General features: G+C 43.0%; 1 protein-coding gene across 2 annotated transcripts in view; it reads right to left on the bottom strand.

Moving 5' to 3' along the window:
* Window positions 1-1,902: 1,902 nt before the first annotated feature.
* Window positions 1,903-17,913, bottom strand: part of SESN3 (sestrin 3) — a 46,364-nt gene continuing 30,353 nt past the window's right edge. The window contains exons 5-10 of one of the 2 annotated variants that reach the window (XM_065678734.1): window positions 17,520-17,756; window positions 16,057-16,225; window positions 13,716-13,831; window positions 11,162-11,352; window positions 10,602-10,746; window positions 1,903-9,790 (exon numbers count right to left, since the gene is read on the bottom strand). In XM_065678734.1, coding sequence (XP_065534806.1) covers window positions 9,704-9,790; window positions 10,602-10,746; window positions 11,162-11,352; window positions 13,716-13,831; window positions 16,057-16,225; window positions 17,520-17,756 — 945 coding nt within the window. In that variant the 3' untranslated portion in view covers window positions 1,903-9,703. The remainder of the gene's footprint in view (window positions 9,791-10,601; window positions 10,747-11,161; window positions 11,353-13,715; window positions 13,832-16,056; window positions 16,226-17,519; window positions 17,757-17,913) is intronic. The other variant, XM_065678736.1, reaches the window with a different exon arrangement.

The raw sequence follows: 17,913 nt of genomic DNA, 5'->3' as shown, positions 1-17,913 counted from the left end.
ACACGAGCCGATTGGCACGATGTTATCTGTAACATCTATAGACTGGATCTCCAGAGCCCCCGCTGTGCTGTCCACAGGTCCCACCAGACTGCTCTGTCACGGTCCGATTGAAAGCTGTTGGGGGCAGTTTGGATGCTCCCACGTGGTCTGTCACTGGACTGATGCAGCACAGGGAGTTGAAACCAAGCCTCTTGCTGGTGGGTGCACTTCAGCAGCCATTAATGCAAGCGCTTGGTAAGGAGGGTTTGCTCGTGGCCCTCTAGGGCTTGTCTCTGCTCCTTCCCAGTGCTGTGGCCTGAAGGGGTGCTGGGCAGAGGCCAAGGAGACCCCAGCACAAGCTGAAACCCAACCTCACAGGTGAGGCTTGCTCGAGCCATGGCTGGGTACCAGGGCTGCCCTTATGGGTCACCCTGCTGGAGCTCCTGCATCCAGGAGGCTGCGGATGGCCACGCGCTCGGGTCATGCCGGCCATGGAGCACACCAGGGTCAGCCCAGCCGGGTTTCCCCAGGAACATGCTGCAGTGCCGGCCTGCACACCCTCAACCTGCCCATGAGCTTTCCCCAGATCCCATAGGGATCACCTATGGGATGCACGGGGGTCCCGCAGCCAGGTGGGCACAGGAGCATCCCTGTGACACGGTCCCTGGTCTGTCACTGCCCTTTGGGTTCTGTGTTCCTCTGGCCCTGGGCTGGGTTTTGAACCTAGCCAGAGGCAGCACAGCTGGAGAGGCCTGAGGACAACGGCCTGGAGTTACCACCACCACACAGAGCGCGTTTGGCTTTGGTGTTCCTGGGAACCAGGTAGAGAGGGGAGGGTGCTGTATGGTAAACCCACGGCCCCTGGGGAGTGCAGCTGCCCCCACCCGTGCTGGTCCCCCATTGAGCACTCAGATCATGCAGTAGGGGAAGGCGCAGGGACCAAATTCAGGGCTGGGCTCACCTGAGATCACATTTGGTGCCAGGAAGGGACTTTTTACAAGGGCCTGCAGTGACAGGACAAGGGGAATGGCTTTAAACTGACAGAGGGGAGACAGCTTAGATCTTAGGCAGAAGCTCTTCCCTGTGCGGGTGCTGAGGCGCTGGCACAGGGTGCCCAGAGAAGCTGTGGCTGCCCCATCCCTGGCAGTGCTCAAGGCCAGGTTGGACAGAGGGGCTTGGAGCAACCTGCTCTAGTGGAAGGTGTCCGTGTCTGTGGCAGGGGTTGGAACTGGATGAGCTTTAGGGTCCCTTCCAACCCAAACCAGTCTGGGATTCTATAACACACCCAAACACCCCGGATCTGCGGCTTGTGCAAGCTACTTTTGTCTCTTTGGAGGGGAGATGAGCAACTCTCCCAGGACAACCCCCTTGGTCATCCCCAGCCCTATGCCACCTTCCCTGGGGCAGGATGGGGCAGAGGGCAGGACTGCAGGCGCTTGGGGGTACTGTGGCTTCAAGATCAGCTTGGCACTGCCCCAGGCCAGCACCTCAGCACACATTTCTGCTCTCCTCTGCATTTCCTGCATTGTTTTATGGCTCTCACCCCTGAAGTGGGAGCAGCTCCTGGTGCATCCCATCATGTATGGTTCTCCCAGATCAGATTTCCAAGGGGAAGGTGACCAGCCCCATATCAAGAGTGAACATTGTGATGCCCATCACCCCATTCCTCATCACTAACTGGTGATGCCCTTAGGCAAGCGCTATCCATTTTCCAGGACCTATGTTCACATAGATTAAATAGAATTACTATCTATTACCTATCTATCTGTATATAGATCAAACAATCTATACATTAAATCAGAATCCAGGACAAGGGCATGGAGGTGAAGGATGCTTCCAGGACTGGATCTCACTCCAAACCACAGGATGCTGTGCTCCGGAGATGTGTTCCCCAGCGTGTGCCAAATGACAGCTCCAAGAGGAGACGGGTTTTATCCATTTTATTTAACCAATGAAATTCCTACTGATAACAATGAAAGTAATTTCAGCAAGTATAAATGCGATACAGTTTTAAACAAACCCCATTGTTCCGTACCTATAAATAGATTTTTCAAAACCTCATAAAAAGTGCAGATTTATGAATTGCTGTTAAAATGTTAATACACGATTCCTTTGTTTAAAAATGCATTTTTTTGTCTCTTAACTCACCAAAAAAAAAAAAAAAAGAAAAAAGAAAAAAAAGAGAAAAAAAAAAAAAAGAGTTCCTTCTGCATCTGTTCAGATAAATTCAAGTCGGGTAACTTAAAAACTAACACAAGTCACACACAAAGAGAAAAATCCATCCCGCCAGGTCAGCCCATCCTCTGGGAACAAAAAGGAATCCAACAAAGAAAACCCCAACCAGCAATAACAGAACAAGTAACTGGTAAAAGCTGCTGTGGAGACCCGCAGGGAGCTCCTAGCAGCTGCCTCACCTTGCAGCAAACCCTCCAGGACAGTATGGGGTCTGCAGCGTGTCTCCGGAGCTCAGGGCAGGCAGGATGGGAGGCCTGCGGGATGCTGGAGGGACTGTGGTACCCATGGAGCCACCTCGCTTCCAGGGGGTGGGATGGAGCAGCAGGACCAGAGCTTTGTCCTTAATCCTGCACCCCAAAACACCTCCGGGGCTGTGGCAGGGGAGGCAAGAAGCTGGGTACGACTTACCCCATGTCAGAGGGGGGAGATGCAATGAAATGCCAACCCCTGGGCACTGCCTTGCCACTGCCCCTCCGACCCACAGCTGCCCATGGGGAGCCGATGCCGCTCCTTATCCCACCATGCTGGGCTCTGTATACAGCAAATAAGGGCTAACGCTTGCACTCAGAGGGGCTCGGAAGCTTTCGGGCTGCAGAAAGGCCATGCCCATGTTTTCGGAGCGGCGGCTGGTCCATCCATCCCTCCACACACCAGCAAGGCTCATGTTCCCCTCATGCACAGTGAGCAGACCATGCCAGTGGTGGGCCTGTGGGTACAGGGGATGAAACACCCCCAGATCTCAGCCTGCCCCACGTTTGGGTCCAAATGTGTCCCAGCACAGGGTGGCCACGCAGCTCGGACCATGCTTTATGCAAAGAAGGGCCCTGCTCACCCAGGGTCTGCTGGAGCACCTCCCTGTATCTACAGTGGTATTTTATCTACAGCAGGGTCTGTTTAGCAAGAGCAGTTTAAAGTGGCTATGTTTATCAAGTTTGCTACTTTATGAATTCAAAAAACATCAACAAAACGAGAAATAAACCAACCCCCAACAACTATAAATACAAAGACTCTCACACACCAGACACTTGCAGCCTGCGTGACTCATAAACCGCATCAATATTCTGTTAAAAAGCTTATTCTACTTAAAACTATACATAGTACAAGAGACTTGAAGAGCGGCAGTCGTGCCCGGGCACGCTGCCTGCGCCAGGGTGGCCCACAGTCAGGTGCTTCCTAAAGAATCAAGGAGTTACAGTAACACGGCACAGGACTGCAAAGCCGATCACAGCTTCTGCTTACACCGCATACGAAGTACCAAGGGGAACACGAAAAAGAACTGGTGTTAATACTGATGGATTAAAGAGTAACTATAAGGATCAAAACAGACGTTCACAGCATGCTACATATATTGCTCACAAACTCTTTTTTTTTGTTGTTTTTCTCTAAAAAAAAAAAAAAGGAAAAAAGGCTAATACAAAACAAGGAGTTGGCAGTCTGATTCCGTTAGGTTGGATATAGAAAGAGAAAAGCATATACATTCATTGTGTGGCTTTCCAGCAAAAGGAGAAAAGGGTAAAACCGAGAGATTTCAAGTTTACAAAGTTCCTGTTTCTTTTATAAGCTACAGTTTATATCCAGTTCCAGGTCACAGTCGTGAAAGGATTCCTGACTGCGTTGCCTTGTCGAGTCCAAGGGCTGTAGCCTAATTGGGATTGTTTTCCCCCTAAAAGCCAGTATCTCCTGCAGCCACCCAGGCACATGGCGGCTGGGCTGGAGGGAGGAGGTTTGGGTCTGGTGGCACGACATGAGCGTGAAATGGGCAATGAGGAAGAGTTCTGGACTGTGGGTGCTTGGACCTCCTGCTGTCGCTGTCCCCCAGGGCCCTGAGCTGGAGACACAACGCTTGGGGGTTCACCCATCTGGTGGGGGCAAGAAGATGCAGTTCAACAGCAGCACATTCGTCTTGGGTAGAAGCAAATGGTTCCTTTACCCTGCTCCAGCTGTGGAGCAAGGAAAGGGTCCCAGCTCCTGTCCTACAGAAGCCCTTTGGACACCTCAGAATGAGGCATCTCCCACCATCTCCTCTAAGCAGAGAGAAGCACAAGAACCTCTCAGACACATCGGCCAAGTTTCTCCAACTGGCCAACGTGTCAGCTCCTCCTGCACTGGTTGTGTCCCCTCACGGGTGCCTGTGGTCTCTACTGTCTGATGCTGACAGCATGGCTTGCTCCCCACTATCAGTGTATTAACTGGTGTCTTCAATACCACCTCTAACTACTGTTGGGAACAAAAGCAGAACTCAGGTTTCTATTTTCCACGAGCCCTGGTGATACTCCATACCTGTAGGAACACACAACCCTGCCTATCTCTCCAGCAGCCACACCATGGAGTGCATTTGGATTTATCCCATAGATAACTGAAAAACCCAAATCCACTTGTTCCAGAGGCCAGCTGCAGGGCACCCAAGGAGCTGCCTGTCACAAGAGGACCTCAAATCCCCCATTAGATGTCCCCCAAAGAAACCTGCATGGCTGAATAGCTCGAGCATGGGGAGTCTTGCCAAAGAAAGCATTTCCTTACTGGATTCACTGGATTATCACTGTAACTCCAGAGATGGGACCTAACATGCTACTGGCAAATGCTACCTAGATGCTGTAAGCGAGTACTGACTGTCATCCTTTTGAACCAGATTTGGAATTTTCCTGTCCAGAAATAACCAAAACCAACAACTGAGTGCTTCTGAAGAGGAGAAAGTCCCTCTGAACTCAAATGGCAACAGAGGAACCTAGCACTGTTTTACAAGGCTAAGGCTAGGAGGCTGCCCCTGCATGATTGTGGGGGGTTGTGGGTTGGGAAGATAGGAAGCACTTGATGCAGGGTGGTTGTGGCAGGTTGGAAAATGACAATTTTTGCCCCTTTTGAGCAGCAGAAGGATTAAATGTCTCCAAGAGAGCGCTGATGCAAGCTGGGGGAGCAGCAGCATGACCACATGCCAGGAAACGTGCTCTAAGGGATGCATTAACACTGATCAAGATGCTCCTAAAGTTTCCGCATGCTACTGTGCTCTTTCCATCTCCCATACCTGTGATCTATGCAGTAAGGATGAAATGCTAAATTCAGTTTCATTTGGAGATAAACATTCTCAATTTCCAAATGTGGAAAAGCTGGTGGGTGCATCTCTTCTGACAAACGCAGTGCTGGGGGACATGAGGGAGGATAAATCTGGAGTTCATATAGTGAAAACTGACATTTCTGTCCAGCTCTTGGAATGATCGCTTACAGCAAACCAACTCTTACAGCTTTATATTCAGATTGGCTCTGGGAAGGTTCACTTACAATGAATCCGCTCCTTTCTCCCTTTATTTTGTGCAACATCACCCCTTATTTATGGGAGAAGGATCCAAACCTCTAAGGAAATTAACTGAACACTTGAAATCAAGATTTGGAGTATTTCTTTTTGGCCAAAACTTTTTAGTCTGGGCACAAGCTACCAAGTATTTGCTTGCCACCACCAGTAACTCTTCTAAATCCAATCCAGCTCTTCTAAGAGGGAGTCCGAACTCTGGAACATGAGCCTGAAATGCATGCCTATGTTCATGGAAAACACACATGCATGAGAAACATCAAGAACCTGTTCTGCAAGAGCAGCAGCTTACAGTTTAACTGCTTTGGGAAAGATTTCTCTAAGCCTATATAAAGTCCCCAAAACAACCCATTTCATTAACAATCACTGTGAATCACGTGGGTCTGCTACACATTATTCCTTTAATCTCTATGGAAACTGATTTTATTCTGTTGGATTCAGGTGACTAAGTATCTTTAAAAACCTGACTCAAAAATGCCAGTGGGCACCTTGCAGGATTTTGCTAAGTGCTTAAATTCCCACTGAAATTTAGGCAACTCCTGCTTTTTCCACATCCCATGAAAATATCTATGAGTATCACTACGAACAAAAATACTTTGAGGAACCTGGAACTTTGACTTTCTGCACTCAAATATCAGAGAAGCAAAATGCTTTCCTTTTTGTTCTGTTCTGATCTGTTCTATATTCATAGAGACTTACAATTATAATTGTTTACAACCACTGATTTTCCTGTCTTTAAGGTTTTTTAATACCTAGGAAGAGCTGACGGGGTAATTCTTTAACTCTTACACCTGAAGTACATCCTTTTCATTGCAATGAAGGCTTTACGACAAAGAATTTATGTTTCAGTTCAGTCTTGATGAAAATAAATCCATCTACAGCTCACAAAAATTCTCTCAGGGTACCACAACGCTGGCTTTAGTAGCTATCTGCACAAACTGTTCCCTAGTTTCAAATGGTTTCTATTCCTGTCTGACTCTTGTGATGTTCAGCTGCAGGTGGAGTGTTCTGGGAAATGCAAATGCTTTCTCCAATCGGCATCTTCTCCATTTCTCTTCATTAGCAAAAAAACAGAGCAATTTCATCAAGAATGTATCTGTCCCAGCACAGAGTCTGAAGTGATTCTGCAATAATAAGAAGCTGTCCGTGCTCAAAAACTCTGCTGCCTACTTAAGAGCATTCCCTGTGTAGCTGGTTAATTTGTGCCTACCAAGCTTTCCCTTCTGCAGACAGGAGACTGTACACTTCCTTTTATGTTGGTCATGGCTGGCATTTTGTGGACTAACATTAATGCTGGTAAATACCAATTCCAATAAAGGAACACGGAGGGTGAGTATCTATGCTTGCAGTGATTATGGTACTCATAAGGATAATATTAAACAACAAAGTGTAAAGATTCACATTCACGAGTGCTTTCAAAATGCAGAAACATCCAAGAACTCTTGTACATTGAAATTTGGCACAGTGTGAGCCTAAAGCGTGCATAAAATGTATGGTAGAGTTGTCTGACTTTAAACACCTATTCTGAACAAACATCTATTCAGAATCATAACTTTGAGTATAAAAACTAGGCTATAAATTGTTACACTGTAAATGCAATACTTGGAAAAAAAATGCCACGTGGAAAACATTTCCAGAAGTTTCAAGTTTGCATTTAATGTTTAAAAAAAAGAGAGAGAGAAATAGCAAACTAGTTGTACAGTGACATTTCCTATAGCGGAATGTCTTGCAGGCCATACGCGACGTGATATGGCACCTTAAAAAAAGAAGAAATCACTGGTTTACTATACATTTGATGAAGCAATCCACTGATGGTTTCTGTATTTCAAATCTGCTCATGTACTTTGCTCAGAAGGCATTTGAGCTGGCAAGTATGTATCATAAGGAAAGAAGTAAAGGCACTCATGTTTCCAAATGTAAAACTCCATCTACGCTAAGAGTCTTTGCTTTTCTGAAGGGAAACGAAGCTGTCATATTAGTTATCCAAATCCAAGTTTCACCTTCTTTCCAGAGCTCAACTGTGCTTCTTGAGAACTACTTGACTTCTCAAAGCAAAGGGATTTAAAGTAGTACTGCACAGTTCCCATCACTTGAGGAAAACTAAAAGTATTGCATGAAAACTTCTCTCAGCAGAACTGTTTTATGCACAAAAGCCATCAGGTATGGCCACTACACTCACAGGAGGGAGCAAAAAGGATCATAACAACTTAGGAAGTCAACCTAAGTTCATACATATGAGCATCTCAATACTTGTTGAGAAATCTTTGCAGTTAGCTATACAAGATAAATAAATGTGATGTTTTACCCAGTGCTCTCTCTGATGCTCGCTATTGGGTAGTTTGCTAAGCAGCCAACGTTACATTAAAAAAACCACATAATTACTGATTTCTTCCTCAAAAGGTTTTCACATGCAGTCTGCAGTCTGAAAGTGCAGGAAAGTGTACAATCATTTAGCTTTCCAATCTGGAACAGACAGATAAAGCAAAAAAACCAACATGTGGAGTCACAGCAAGGTTCAGGAAAAGGGAAGAAAAGAGAGAACTGACTTTAGGAGCGTTCTGGTCCATGATTTTGTCAATGAAAAGTGTTAGAATAGGAATAGTAGGTTTTTAAACTATTCTGCAATCACCAATGGAAAAAAATCCTGTATTAACTTGTACAGTCCAACGGCACATTAAAAATAAACCTATCCAGTTAGTTTTGAATGTCTGCAACAGAAATAAAGGTCACCCTCCTCAAAGAAATATGAAAAGCCCAAACCAAGAGACGGAAGCTGAAGCGGTGACAACTTGCATCCTACTGGGTAAGTTTAAGCATCTCTTTAGGCACTTCACTGGTTCATTAAATGCAATACAAAATAAAGCTATAAATATCAACATTTTGTGCTCTTAGAAATTAGCTCAAAGCAACAGAAAACAGCACAAAAGTGTGTGACATTTTTGGCAGCTTATTTCTTCCCTTCCCCAATATTACTGGTTGTCCAAGAATGCTTTGTTTTGGGGATGCTTTGGCATCTCAGTATCAGGTTGTCTGAAGCCATAAAAGCTAAAACAAAACTGCTAGGCCTTAGACAATAAAGAAATTTGGTTTTACAATTTCTTTATGGCTATATAAGAAGGACACTTTAGCAGTGGCATGAGAGGGAAAAAAGCTTGCTTTCTTTTTAAATATTGCACTTTTCTTTTGTTCACTCACACTAATGCATAGAAACTTCTTTAAGTATTAAAATTTCATGCTATGAAAACGTTATGGGAAATAAATTTCTACACATCCAATATGAAAGAACAGATATGCTAGCCTTCCTTTACTTTCCTTAGGTAGAACATTGAGAAAGAAGAGAGTGCAAAAAAACCCACCACCTTGTTTTTGGTCAGCCTGTGTATTAACTTTATAGGTGCCAACTAAACAAATTGCAACATGTGATGAACATGGATATTGTAAGGACAACTGAGGGTGACTGTCAGTAAAACAAGATTATGCATGATCGAAACACAGTAAGTGTGGCTGAAATGGGAAATCGTGAGGCCTCTTCTCTTGGGAAGGGGCACGACAAAGCAGATGAATTTTGCACTTCAGTAGCATGCTGTAGGATTTATCATGATTCATTTCACATTACAGTGTGCTCAATGTTTGCATCCACATCTCGCATCACCTTCAATTGCTGTAGTAAGACAGTGACTGGCAAGCCATCTCCAGGAGACACAGGAGAATCCAGTGGGCGATTCAATGCAACCCAGCCCGTGTGTCTCCATCACAAGTCACGACGTGGTGGTGTGTTCTCAGGACAGGCAGAACCCATCTCCTGCTGGACTCCACTAATCTGAAAAATGATTGCTTGGAAAAAGAAGTCTCTAAGCACTTCACTCCGGTGCTTAAAGAACAAAGCGCTAGGATTGGATATTAACAAAACCAGTTTCAGGATCCTGACCACTGCGCAGAAATCCAGCCGGAAACAATGCAGAGTAGTGCTCCTCAGTGTTACTTTTGTTATCATTAGTAATGTTAAGCATCAAGAAAAATAAAACACGTCATTGCACATTACAGCCGCCAAGAAGCACGGCTAAACTTTGACACTAGAGAATTGAATAACCTGATGCTACATCACAAACAGCTTCTGGTGTGTATCTATTTCAAAAGGTCTTTACATACTTAGTAAAACTCCTTTACTCCTGCCCAGCGGATGCTTCAGGTTAAGTGACGAGTTATGGCACGAAGGGCATACAGAAGTTCCGCTTGCATACGAGCCTCCATTAGAAGCAGATTGACATGAACCTGTTAGAAATTAAATCAGCCATTTAGTTCACCTGTGAATGCATCATTATTTATTCATTTAGGCTAAAATGTATAGACTTTAGTACAGTATCACTGCAAGAAACTACATCCTTTCTGTCTGTACCCTGCTGCAGGCCCCCAGTTCCTCTTCAAACAGCTGTGCTGTATGCCAGTACCAGGCCACAAGACTGCAAGGAACTAGCCCCAGCTGCTGCTTTGAGCAATCTTCCATCTCAGAAGTCCCAATAAAACCATTTTTGTCTCCTAATGACATTAGCTCTCTATGAATTATATTTTGCTTTCTTTACTACCACCTGTGATCGCTATATAGGGGCATAGACTAATGAATGGTTTACATTACAGATAGGTTATCAGGCACACAGGCACTGACTCTTGTCAGGAAGCATTTAACTTGGATATGTGAAGGCGTGTTGACATATTTATTGATGAAAACCACCATGAGGATTAACTCATATATATAAGTTAAGGTCCTTTTTGATCCACAAATCCCAAGTATTGGCGTAGTTGACTGCTTCTGCATTCCCAAGTTTATCCACTTCTCTTTCACAGCTGTCAGTTCAATTTTATGTAGAGATCACTCAAAATAATAGAATCGGCATTTCCAGGACACTAAGAAGTATTTCTGTAAAACTGATATCTAACACTCAATGAATTCATTTCTTTTTTTTTTTTTTTTTCCTGGGTAAAACCAGCTTATTTGACAGATACTGTATGCTAAGGTGTCACTGTACTTTAATTCTTAAACAGCATGGGGGTTTCCATGAAGCCAGTTTGGCTTTGAAATCCGTACCTTCTCCGAGTGCTTGAACTGACGCCAGTAACTATCGTACATGCGCTTGGTAGTTCTCTCTGGGTAGCAGGTCACTGTCTTTATGTAAACCTTCAGGCTGCGTTCAAGTAACTGATTAACTTCTCCATAATCATAGTCATCATACCTAAATAACACAGGCAAGCATTCTGTTGGACATAAGGTTTTAAAAGCATGGTCTTTCGCAGCATTATGTTTTTATGTTTGGGAATTGAAGCGTTTATTATACACGCTACAAACCCCACCATTAACAGAGGATCTCAAAGGCTTAGTACTAGGATGCTGCCTTTCCTGAACAAAGGATACATGCTGGCTTCAGAAAGGTAGTTCTGTCAAATTTCCATCCATATTCATAATAATTTTCTCCACTGGAAGCAGAAGTTATACTGATACGCCAGCAAAACCACTCTAACTTCCAGACGGAGGTACCATCTCCACTTTTAACACCTGGAGTCTAAATCATGCTTTTCACATGATTCAGTTTTCATTCTGTTTACACAGTTTAAAACGCACTCCTAAAGCCATGGGATTTCTGTCCATACCTGATTCCATACATACAGTGGACATAGTTAAATAAAGCTCTTCGTAGCGTAGTTGTATCAACATCTTCATGTGTTGCCATAGTGTTATACGTGAGGTTATATACCATCCGAAACTTCTCATCAAGGAGATGCCCAATATCAGAATAAAGCCTGTTTACAAGGGAAAAGCCATGATTTTCCCAAGTATAATCCTGCAGAAAGAGAAGAAAATATATAAATGTACAAACAAAATCCCTATCGGATCCTCTCTATAGCTCAACAGTTTTGTTGTCTGCTAGCTATAACTTTACTCTCTTCAGAAGATTTGTATTTTGAATCCTTCATCCATATCACCTGCTCCATTCCCTTAGGCTTCCTGGCAGTGAATATCAAATCACAACACCCCACTTCAGCTGGATATCATGACCCTACAGAACTAAAAACCCAAGTTTCTCCTGAGATGCTGAGGCAATTTTCCACTGTCTGCTGTGCCACTACAACCAGTGCCATTCTATGTTGGAGAGCCTGTAAGTTTAAAAACCTGATCTTTTTAGAGGCTTTGATGGTTAGCAGAGACAGAGTATTTGTTTCCAGCCAGGATCTACAATCACTGAGTAAAGTGCTAAACCATCCTTGAACAAACTAATAAAATCCAGGCCTCTTTGGTCTTAGACAAGCACCCAGATTGCAAGGATGAAAGCTTGCCTGCTCCTATCAGGAATGGGAAATCTTTGCAGAGTGATGGCCCAGCATCAGCAGGGAGAATGACCCTGTTTCAGAGCAGTGTGCAACCGCTTTCCATGCTGCGGTTACACAGAACATGTTAGTTCGCCCACATCCTTGGCAAGTGCTCAATCATTCAATAACTGATGCTACCTTTACAATTGAGGGCATCATCTCCACATCCTTCCTGTGTCTGGCTGGTTTCAAATGTTACTGTTGGGCAATGGTCCTCACCCAGGTGCTTTAGAGACTGGTCCTCCGATGAGGATAGTGGGGAAGAGTAGGTAGGACAGTATTCAACTGCCTAAGAGAGGCATTCAGTGATGTCTGAAACGTGTCACATCATATTTGGTCTCCAGCTGCCAGTCCAAAAGACTGTAAGGCTTATTGGACGTATGTTGTACCCACCAGCCCTGTAAAGGTGTCCAGGAGACCTGAGGCATCATAAAAGCCTCTGAAAGCCAGAAGCCCCATGAGGGGGAAAGTGCTGTTTATTAACAGCAGCTGATCCATACTAACAATGAAAAAGGGAAAAAAACCCAGTTTAAAGACATTCTGTGGTGTATGGAATACCTTTTTCTATTACTAAATTTAAACCCACACAGATAAAGGCAGTCTTGTTGTATCAGAATAGGGATCAGATCGATGGCAAGGTTTTGGGATGCTACTGCAATCTGAACAACATTAAAAGCAGAGCTTTTGGGAGGCTGTGGGTATATATATCTAACTGCTTAAGTGTAGGACTTACTAATAAGGTTAAATTATCAAGGTGACTCCTCTGAACGAAGGCAGAAGCTGTCCCATTTATTTAAGAGCAGAGATATTTTAGATCCAATTTCAACTTCTGTACAGCTTTTTTCCGTGGAAGGCTGATGCTCCTAAAGTAGTTAAGCAGAATGTCTGATTTACAGGCGCTCGCTCTGCCTTATTCTTTTTGGCAGTATCTACCTACTTCAGGCTCATATAAAGACCAGAGAATAAATTACCCAGATCAACAGAGACTGCTATATAGCTAAATACATTTCCTGAGAGTGATCATGAATTCTTCACTTTACATTCTTAGATACATCTTCTGACCATGGAGTTTTCCTGCACCCGCTGTGTTTTTAATTGAAATGCTCTGATTTGGTTTAAGATTTCTTCCACTGCTTTCAATTTATTACCAGACTGCTGATTTATCTACTTTATAAGCTGGAACATAAGCACCTAGAAAGTCGATCCTGTTAGATATATTATGAAGTTTACGAGTCTGGTAATGGAAAAAGATGCCAATATGCAAGAAAAAGTGCAGTTAAAACGAGTAGTTTTTTTCTTTCAACAGCATTAAAAAATACATATTCAAATATAGCCATAAACTTCAGTAATTGTATTTAGGAACTCTTTTTCTTTCCTGACCTTTAAAGTCCAGTGATTTGGATCATACGTGAGACTGATACTCACCAAACTGCTCTCATATATACATCTAGGTATTGATAACCACTGGACAGAGAATACTTGATAAAATGGCAGGAATAAAGAGTTCTTCCAGTGGATTTTTTTCGACAACATCTGAAGGGACAGGAAAGAAATTCTTTCTTTTCTACCTTCCACTTTTATGGCAGATTTAGTGATATGCTTTGCGGTTTTCAAACATTAATTGTGGTAATAATTGCAGTAAGACTGAAAGCTCAATATTCCCTTGACTGAATAGTAAAATGCTCATCTCAGGTGGATTTATGGAAGTTGTTTAATGGACCAGAACAAGAAAAGGAGCATGCAACAAACATGTCCCACTACAACCACTTTATGCTACTTGCCCTGTCATGAGATATACAAATATTGTTTCAGTGAATGTACTGTAAAGATATAGCACCTGAGCTCTGAATGTTGGCAGATGATCTTCTCCTCGCCTTGCGAAGTCTTTGTACCCAAATCCAGGATCTTCAATATAGCGGGAGACATCTGTAGAAACTATTTCATCATCAAATGCTGTGAATAAAACAGCAAAATGCTCTGCTTTAGGCTAGCACAAGAGTTAGTGCTGACTTCCAACTACCACCCTACTACAGGGCTAGAGAGCAATTTTCGAAGTTGTGCAAAGGAAGAGAGCGGTACAAACGAAAGAAACAGTTCAATCCCAACCTGCTTGTATGGGATCCATCCCTTTCATTGACCCAACTAAATGTCAGCCTACACCAAACATCTAATGTACTTCTAAAAAAGGGGAAGAGAGGGCTAAGTTCTCTCTGGAGTTGTGCTTTTCTCTGTGTTAACTTCTGAGGGAGGCTAGGTATCTTGAATCAGGAAGATGAATCCCTTTGGTAAAGTCACTATGCTGGGATAAGAAACAGAAAAATGTACCCTTCACAACAGGACTGCTATGCTGAGCAGGTATGGTGTCAGGAATTACACCAGCTCTGTTCTATAACCTGGAGTATGAGCAACCAGCAAGCAATGCAACACTCGTAAATACCAGTTGAAGATTACGTGAAAGCAAAGAGCTCTACAGTACATCAGGCTGAAATTCTGCCAGAAGCTTTAGTAACTAAGCATCTTCAAAGAGCTCCAAACCATGTCACTAAGCAAGCGCAGGTTCTCTATCAGGAATCAATCTTTCCCTCCCAAATAAACAGGTGGCTTGATTGTGTAACTACCTCTGCAGAAGTTGACTACTGCATAGCTGACTGCATTTGACCCTGATGTTAAAATCCTGGCTTGCTTCCACATGCATCGACAGAACAGTCGCCATATGTCCACTGTTAGCACCTTGAAAAGTCAGTTAATCTAAGAATTGCAGAAGTGCTTTATCTCCTCTTTGCCTCATTAAACAATCAAAACATAACTGCGTAGGAGGAAGCTCGCACAACATCTGCTGCAGCAAATCCTCAGTGAAGAATAAAAGCCTTGCACATAAACGCTCCTCTCCCCTGACAAGGACTGATCTCCATGAAAGAAAAAGGCTCAACACATACAGACTCCTTAACTCAAACTAGCAAAAGGCAAAGAGGAAGGTCAACAAAACTATCAGCAACCCCATCAAAAAGCCCCTTCTGTCCCAGACTCCTCTTCTGTATATACTTGAAGTTGCAAAGACTCTTGGAAAGTCCTGATTTGATAATGAAACTGCAATGGGTGTCTGTTTATCTGCACTGCTGATATTGTCTGTCCAAAGAAAAACAGCAAGAATAGACAATGTCCATTGCTTAAAATCCAACCATGACATTGTTGGATTTATCTTCTTTCAGAGATTTTGAGAGCCACAACACAATCTCTGTGCCAATCCACAATACAGTCTTTCTCCTTCTTGGGCTCACTGCACAAAACTAGATACCTTCAAACACATTTGGTCTGACACTATCAAGATCTAAATTCACAGTGTCATTAAAATGTGAAGCATTTTATGGGTCACTTCTTAGAAAGATGCAAGCTGTCATCTTCAAGTAGCCTATACTATGAGGAAATGGCTGGAGATTCTGATTGTCTTCCATATTCTTTCTTAGAACACTTTCTTTGGAAAAACAAATCCACCTTCCTGTCTACAGGAAGCAGATTTAATTGTAAGGTGTGTTAGAGATGAAAGCCTTCAGACCATATGAAGAATACCGGAAAAGAAGCTTTCAGCTCCGAATTCTGAACAGCATTTAAGAATAAAAAACCTGTTAAGAATCTCTACCACAAAACAGGCAGTGGAACAGCCCAGTGGTATCATCGCTCAGAATGGCAAGTCAAAAATGTCCTTTTCAGGTGGGAAGCAAATAGCAAAGATGCTGAGTCTCCTCCCAATCCATTTCCTGAACTAAATGTTGTTATCTGAAGGCTACTTATGAGTGTCAGTGAAGTTCTAAGCACTGTATAACCTAAACCTGTGAAATATTTACTGAATATCTATATGAATGAATGAATTTGAAGATACAGGGCATATAAAGAGAGAGAAAATTACACCCAACTTTTTAGTTTTTTTAGAGAAGTGTGCAGGCCTTTTTTTTTTTATTAATATACAAAAGCTAGATTTCAAGTAGCAAAAAGAGTGGTGTTTTTTGCCAATCAAGAAATCTTAAGCAGATCAAGTAAGTGACAGGACCACCTTTACTAGGCTCCTACCAGGCAAAGACAGAATGAAGACATGGACAGAGAAAGTTGTAGTCACTGAACTGGCTTCAAGTGTTTAGTTCTTACAAAGCACAAACAGAACAGAGCTGGAAAAGCACAAATACCTCCACTAATTACTAGCAGACTCTCCTTCTTCTCCTTTTCAAAGCGAGTTGCCATTTCTTCCTGAGAGGCTTCTTCATCCTCTTTATCTTCTTGTAGCCTCTTCATCCTTTCCATTAAGGCTTCCAGCTCACTTAAAGAATCTGCAATCTGCAAAAACACCATGACATTCTGCAAAATTAGAAGATAGACAGCGTGTGTCATCTTCAGATTTCATGCTTGACAACAAACGTTCTCAAAAACAGATAGCAGCAGCAAACACAGAAATTCAAGCCAGAATGCATTTTGCCACATACAGCACAGACAAACAGCTTCACACAGCTTTTGGACAGTGAGAAGGGAGCTGGGAAGTGCTAATCTAACCTATCACAGTAATCTCCTGTGGTGGGATTAACAGTGGAAGAGGTGGTGTTTGAGTGTGGAAACCACAGTTGCTTCTAATACATATTCCAACACGTAGGTGGTTTTGGTTTCTGTGATCTGCACTTATCATTCAGATTTTTCGTAAGTTGTTTGGGTTTTCTTTTCCATTTTTTCCTTTTGATTCTGTTTTTCTGCCCATAGCTGTAACTGCTTCCTAGTATGCTACTCACTGCTCGACAAGCAGCACAGTCAGCAGCAGCCCCTTGTCCACTACAAACAGGGAATAAGACACCCCTGTGATTTGAACTAGCATGACTTACAATCCAGAAATGTAAGATACAGCAAGTGAACTGAGTACCCACATGTGCACATTGTACTGTCTAGTGACTCTACTCATAATTCTGATCTTCCATCAAATGCAATGAGGTCAATTCCTCAGCCGGCATTAACTCGAGGACGTCTTCAAAGCATTATAGAGCTACTTTCAGGAAAAAAGTCCCACGTTTAAGTTAATTAGGTAGCAATCAAAGTTCTCTATTGGTTGATTCCAGACTGGAACACCAGCAGGAAGAATTAAGTCATTTTATTTCAAACATTTCCTCACAGAAGCATTTCAGACTTGACCAGTTTTGTGATTGCAGGCCTTGAAGCAAAAATTATCATTGTCATTATTGTTATTGTCATTATTATTAACATTATTATTTCTGTTGGGGCTTTTTTTTTCTTTTTTTCCCCCCTATTTCTTTTTTCATTCCGCATGTTTGGAACACGGATGATGCAACGCTTCAGTCAGTGACACGCTATCTGAAGAAACTGGGACTTTAAGTTTTCAGCTGAAAGCCAAGTTTTAGTCTTTCCCAATGGGTTGTGAGCTTAACTATCGACATCCCCTTGCTCTGACTACCACCCACCATTACAATGTGGTTTTCAATAGGTGACACTGAAAACTGCTGGAGTGAATGTAAAGAGTTACCAGACTCAAGCATTCCAGTAAAGTAGACAAAAACTTTCAAACTACCCGGAAATTCAGACAGGAAAGAATGGAAGAAAGTTTTCTAATGCAAAACAGAGTCAAGCAAAAGAATCTTCTTGCAACACTAACCCCAAAGTTGCTACTTGTGAGGGATGCATTTTCTATGTTGTTGTCATTGGCAAGATCACAGACACAGAAGTTGTTGACTGCTATAAGTCTGACTCCATTAGATGTATCCGGATCTCTTTCTGGATTAATGCCACTACCAAATACAAAACTTGCCAAGGCATGATAATGTGCCAACAGGACAACAGCATGCACCAGTTCAGGAAGAGACCAATTATTTTCCCCAGTCTTGACAAGTTTCTGAAATGAGAATAAAAAAAGTGTAAATATAAGATTTCTTTCGGACCCCAGCTTTTCTAGAAAACACTTCTAAAAAGGGATCAATTCCTTTCTTCCAACAATACCATAGTCCTCTTGCACACAAACTCGCACTGGTTGGAAAAGGAGACACCTCATA

The sequence above is a fragment of the Lathamus discolor genome, chromosome 4 (genome assembly GCF_037157495.1).
Source record: "Lathamus discolor isolate bLatDis1 chromosome 4, bLatDis1.hap1, whole genome shotgun sequence".
In the NCBI taxonomy this organism is placed as follows: domain Eukaryota; kingdom Metazoa; phylum Chordata; class Aves; order Psittaciformes; family Psittacidae; genus Lathamus; species Lathamus discolor.
The sequence above is the reverse complement of the archived record's forward strand: the minus strand, read 5'-3'. Positions and strand labels throughout refer to the sequence as shown.